Source organism: Heteronotia binoei, chromosome 18 (genome assembly GCF_032191835.1).
Source record: "Heteronotia binoei isolate CCM8104 ecotype False Entrance Well chromosome 18, APGP_CSIRO_Hbin_v1, whole genome shotgun sequence".
Classification (NCBI taxonomy): Eukaryota; Metazoa; Chordata; class Lepidosauria; order Squamata; family Gekkonidae; genus Heteronotia; species Heteronotia binoei.
The window spans coordinates 45,646,279-45,652,278 of record NC_083240.1 but is presented as its reverse complement, the minus strand read 5'-3'; the positions used below and the strand labels follow the sequence as shown (position 1 = coordinate 45,652,278).

Sequence of the window (6,000 nt, the reverse complement as noted above, 5' to 3'; positions counted from 1 at the left end):
TGTGCCATCTCCCACTACATTTCTGTATGGGATACCTGGCGGTGAGTATCAGGGAGGAAAGTAGGTTTTGCTTTCTTCATAATAGGATGCAACATAACAGCATGTACCTGTAGGAGAAAATAGCCATTCAGTTACACAAGAAAAAGTAAACAGGTATACTTGGAATGTACATGTGCAGACTCTACTGGTGTGCTGAACACTGTTCCTAGTGACCTTAGCTATTGGGAATCAAGCCTGCTCATATGTGCGTAGCGTTGTATCTTCATTTTGCATAGTGCCATTCTGGGTTCTCTTTCTTTGTCACGCCAAAACATTAAGCAATGTTGGGGGAGTGCGTGTGTATGTGTGTGAGAGAGAGAGAGATGTAAAAGTAACACTGAGGCAGTGTTTTGCAATATTGCTTTTATTTTTCAAAATTGTAAACATGATTTCTTTTCCCTATTTCAGCTTCATGTTTCCTGTGCCAGGTGGTCTTGGCCCTCCTCAAGGTATGTACAGATGTCAAGAGTTGTGCAAACCGCCTAATTTAATGGCTAGAGACTGTAATTAGATCTTTGCTTGTGAGGATCAGAGATAAACATGTCTCTGGGGATTTTAGCTGGCATGTTATAGTGTAGAGCTACAGTAATACTAGTTGAAGGGAAGGTGTTGGCTTGTTCTCGAAGACCCCCAGCCCTCTTACACCCCTGCCCTTCCACCATAAGGATATAATACCCACAATTCCTTGGAGGGAAGATGGAACCTCTGGTACACTAGAATTGGTGCGGGACTAAGTTTTATGTGCTCTTTCTCCCATGGGCACAACATCTCCACATGGTCCTTGGCTATTGATAAGAGTTTACATGAGCACTGGCATTAACCAAGCTTGATGCTAACCAGGAAACTGGTTTAGAAATAGTTTCCAGTCCTTAACTTCATTCATGGTTAATGCTCTATGTGCTGACATAGATGTTAACCATGGTCAACATATGGACTTTGGCATAGCATTCAATGGTACATTTTCACCTTGCATCCAATGGTACATATGAACATATATATGAACATATGAAGCTGCCTTATACTGAATCAGACCTTTGGTCCATCAAAGTCAGTATCGTCTTCTCAGACTGGCAGCGGCTCTCCAGGGTCTCAAGCTGCGGTTTTTCACACCTATGTGCCTGGACCCTTTTTTGGAGATGCCGGGGATTGAACCTGGGACCTTCTGCTTCCCAAGCAGATGCTCTACCACTGAGCCACCGTGCCTCCCCAATGGTACATCCAATGGTACATTTTCACCCTGCCACACTCACCACCCCTTGCCTAAATCAATCTGAAAAGCAAGGGCATTAGTTACTCTAGCACAAGGGTCCCTAATCTTTTTGAGCCTGTGGGCACATTTGGAGTTCTGACATGGCATGGTAAGTTCAGCAACAAAATGGCTTCCTCAGGAGGTGGAGCCAGCCATAAAGTGATTGCCACAGCTTAATTTCAGTAACATAGTATAGATCTTTGTGCTGTGGTGGCAGCTGCTACTATAGCTTTTAAAAATTTGCACAGCCAATCAGAAGTCTTTCTGAGCAAAAGCCGCCCCACCCACTTCCTAAAAATACTAGGTGGGTGCTAGAAAAGGTGTCAGCAGGTGCTATGGCACCCACAGGCACCATATTGGGCACCCACCTTGCTCCAGCATTTCTGTCTCTAAGCTGATTCCCAAAGCATACATCGAAACCCTGCTCCAAACGGCAAAGCCATCTCTCATGCAAAGCCAGGTGGAGTACCAGATCAGGTTCAAGGTTCTGGTGTTAGCCTACAAGGCCCATAATGGTCAAGGACCCATGTATCTTTGGGAACACCTCTCCTGGTATATCCCTCGAAGAGCATTGTGCTCAGCAGATGAGAACTTACAGGTGGTCCCCAGCCCAAGAGACATCTGGCTGTCCTCAACCAAAGCCAGGGCGTTTTCCGCCCTGACTCCAATCTGGTGGAGCTCTCTGCCAAACAGCATTTGTGCCCTGCGGAATTCAATGCAGTTCCACAGGTCCTGTTAAGGCTGAGATGTTTGGTTGAGGACAGTGACAGCTTCCATCTGTCTGGAGCTTCCTGTTCTCTGCATCCCCCCTGTACGGCGGTGGCACAGTTGGAAGTTTTTAATGCCATCAAATTAGGTCAATTATTGTACTTCTGCTGTTTTAATTGTGAATTCAAATATATGACTGTATTTTTATTGATGTATTCTGCCCTGAACCCTGCTGTTACAGGGGAGAGTGGTCCAGAAATTTAATTCAAGAAGTAAATGAATAAATAATTGGTAGTTACTGAGTCAGTAGGCGAGGACATTATCGCCTACTCCTAAGGAATGTTGCATCTCATGGGGTTTGGGGGGCAGGGTGGGTAGGTTGATGGAATGCTTTCTCATGCATCATCAATTTAAGCAATTACCTGAGCTCATTCAAAGGTAATTTGTGCCACAGAGGAAAGAGGGCTGGCGGAAGCAAGCACGTGGTCTCGCGACCCAGCCCTACTTCCTTAACTTTGGTTAATGGACAGGCTTTGGTGTGTCTGCTCCGGCCCAGAGGAAATATACTTTTAGTGTAACAGTGAACTAATTTTAGCTAAAAGAGAATAAGAATACTAACTAGTCTTTAATGTGTTGGTGCAGGCATGATCCGCATGCAGCAACAAGGCTTCCCTATGATGTCGGTCATGCAGCCCAACATGCAAGGCATGATGGGTGTGAATTATGGCTCTCAGATGCCTCCTGGAACAATGACCATGCAGGTTTGTGCCCAGTGCTTGGTATGTGACTTTGGTTGTTGCTTGTTGACCCTAAGCCTTTTGGTTTTAATCTGTATCTAAAAGAGTGACTCCAGCTGATCTTGGCAAGAGGATGAAAACCTAAGCAAGACATGCTCTTACCATGCTAGGATTTGGACAGGAATTAGCAAATTTATATACTGCCTTTCCATGAGCTGAGGAAATCTGCTCTCAGAGACTTTACAGAAATATTGTTTGGCTACAGCTCTGCTCACAACCTGAGTTTGATCTCAGCAGAAGCCGGGTTCAGGTAGCCGGCTCAAGGTTGACTCAGCCTTCCATCCTTCCGAGGTTGGTCAAATGAGTCCCCAGCTTGCTGGGGGGAAAGTGTAGGTGACTGGGGAAGGCAATGGCAAACCACCCCGTAAAAAGTCTGCCATGGAAACATCATGGTGCAATGTCACGCCAGTATCGGAAACGACTGGTGCTTGCACAGGGGACTACCTTTACTACTTCTTTTTTACTCCACTGCTTTGCAACTTGTTTGTGGAATTTTCTTAATATCCGTGAGTTATGATGAAGCTTAGGAGGATGTGCGGTAGACAAGGGTTTCCCAGCCTGTGGGCCCCAACTCAGAAGTGGGTGGAGAAGCCTGTGAAAATGGGCCCCAGGCTTTTACAGTTTGATTTGTGAATGCTCTGTCTTCTAAAAATTGGGTCAGCGTACCAAATAAGTTTGGACTGAGTGTCGCCATACCAAAAAAGGTTGGTAACCACCACAACTGTGTCCATCCTCTTGACTAAAATGGGGTAACATTTAAACATACATTTGATATAGGGAAGTCTTCCATCAGGTAAGCCATCCAAGTATTTTTCCGTGAGTTCTTGCCCTTATGAATATATTTGTTTCCTATGGTAGACTTAATGCGATGGTGCCACTGATTTGAAACCAACCAAAAGGTTTCTTGCAGCAGTTTTGTGCTGCTCCGCTTCATGGGATGGCTCACACACCCAGCACATTTTTAACAATCTGGTGACTAATCTATAAAAACGAATGAGTGTTCCTAATGGTTCTGGGTTTATCTTTGAGTGCTGAGGCTTCCCTGTAAACAGAGATCGTGAAAGTTCCAGGCCATTGAAACCATTTATTTATTTGTAATTTATATCCCGCCCTTCCCACCAGGTGGCTCAGGGCGGCTTACAGCATATAAAATCTAACATGAGAATATAAAACATTTCATACAATTTACATAATTAAAATTTAAACAATTCAGACAGTTTACATCATTAAAATATTAAAACATACAAGTTCAGTGCTTGGGCTTAAGTTACAAAGCAGTGACCAGCAATTCTGCATATCTAGGTGTCTTTCTTTAAAAAGTGATAGTTTCATGTTGCAATTTCAAACTTGTGTTGCAGGGTGGCATGCCTTTGGGTCCAATGCCCACAGCTGGAATGCCATACATGGGGCAGGCTCCCTTCCTCGGAATGCGCCCCGCAGCTCCTCAGTACACCCCCGATATGCGGAAGCAGTTTGTCGAAGAGCAGCAGTAAGTGGTGCTTCGCTTTCCTGTCGGAGGTGGGGGCAAGAAGAATTGTTTGTCCGTCACAGCCTCTGCATTGACAAAGCGCTTAACCAAGGGGCTGGCACGTAGAATCATGTTCTCTCTGCCGCCTGCCACAGACATTCTGTTCTTGGTGTCATTGGCAGTGGTCTTTGTAGCTAGTTAAGCAGGCTCCTCAACCCCAAATTCAGGCCTGGCTTTGGTCTGGTCTACATGCGTAGCAGAAAGCAGTGATAGAATTTGTGAAGTAGTAGAATGAGCAATATAGCTTCAGACTGCATGTGGGAAGAATCATGCTTTTAATGCTTTCTCCTGTAAAAACTTCTCGCAAATAAGAAATTAGTAGCGTATCAGAGAGAGACATTCTAAACTAGCAGACCTTTGCATGATATGCTAGTTTTGGCTTACAGGCAATAATGTAAGGGAACTTTGAAAAACTTAACCCCTTACTTGCAATCTGAAACAGGTACAGTTCACATTACCATTTCATTACATTCAAAAGCATCGTTTCACATCTTTAGTTTGAAGTGATACAGTTTGTTTTACCCTCTCACTGCTTTATGTGTGAGGCCTGGTCTACTTTCTGCTTCACAGTAGACCAGGGCTTAAGAGTTTTGAGCAAAGTCCCACGCTGGAGAGTATGGGTAGGGAGATCCCGATAAAACTTACATGTCAGCTTGAAAGAAAAAAGGCTAGGAAACTGCTTCAGCTGTAGTTTGCTTGGTGTAGACCTAGTGGTTAATTGTGATTTGCAAACCCACTTCAAACCATGCTTCTGCATCCCGTCTGGAACACCATTTAAGTATTTAGATGGTGCTGAACTATGGAAATCTGTAAAACAAATTATGGTAAGTGTTATGTCTGTACAGGACTTAAATAAAGTTTTTAAAATTAGAATGGCTTGTGCATCATTGCAGGAAAAGGTATGAACACCAGCAGAAGTTTTTGGAAGAGGAAAGGAAAAGACGCCAATTTGAAGAACAGAAACAAAAACTAAGGCTTTTGAGCAGTGTGAAACCAAAGGTATGTACAAACACTAATTCAGTGGCCGCCTCTTAAAAGTTCTGTGAAATAATTACACTTTATCCTTCTGCTTGACTGGAAAATCAAAGCAGCTAACAAAACTCAAAACCAGTAAAAACGTATCACCAAGAATTCACAGTAATTGTTTGGCTTCTGTTTGAAGGCAACACCAGAAGTTTGCTGCTGGGAAGCTGTGAACTGGGTACAGCTGCTTTTGAAACACGCACCAGTTTTTCAACAGAAATCTAAACTACTACTTGGCCCATTTCAAAGTATCTTACGCTTGTATTTCAGATGGGTGAGAAAAGCAGAGACGATGCATTGGAAGCTATTAAAGGGAACCTGGATGGTTTTTCCAGGGATGCTAAACTGCACCCTACACCAACGTCTCATCCCAAAAATGCAGGTATTTTATTTTGGAGAAAACCCTTGAAATCAAACATGTAATTATGTGGTTTAACATTAATAAAAATACATTTAATTTGCCAAATCTTCCTATTCTTTACTGTGGCTGGGTCATGGTAAATGTTATGAAAAATCAGTTGGCATGTCTAAAGATTGTAAGAGGTAGATAGCAGATTCTAAGTTTTGTTGTTACAGATCCACATGCATGTCTGTTTTCACCTTGGATGGGTACTGTTTGACTGTGTTTCATTCTAGTACTGTGGTCCTTAAACTAT

General features: G+C 43.4%; 1 protein-coding gene across 9 annotated transcripts in view; it reads left to right on the top strand.

Moving 5' to 3' along the window:
- The first annotated feature begins 406 nt into the window (after positions 1–406).
- Positions 407–6,000, top strand: part of SYNRG (synergin gamma) — an 82,801-nt gene continuing 77,207 nt past the window's right edge. For all 9 annotated transcript variants that reach the window (XM_060258756.1, XM_060258755.1, XM_060258754.1 and 6 more), the window contains exons 1-5: positions 407–488; positions 2,639–2,757; positions 4,152–4,282; positions 5,215–5,320; positions 5,615–5,726. In XM_060258756.1, the coding sequence (XP_060114739.1) occupies positions 425–488; positions 2,639–2,757; positions 4,152–4,282; positions 5,215–5,320; positions 5,615–5,726 (532 nt within the window). In that variant the 5' untranslated portion in view covers positions 407–424. The remainder of the gene's footprint in view (positions 489–2,638; positions 2,758–4,151; positions 4,283–5,214; positions 5,321–5,614; positions 5,727–6,000) is intronic.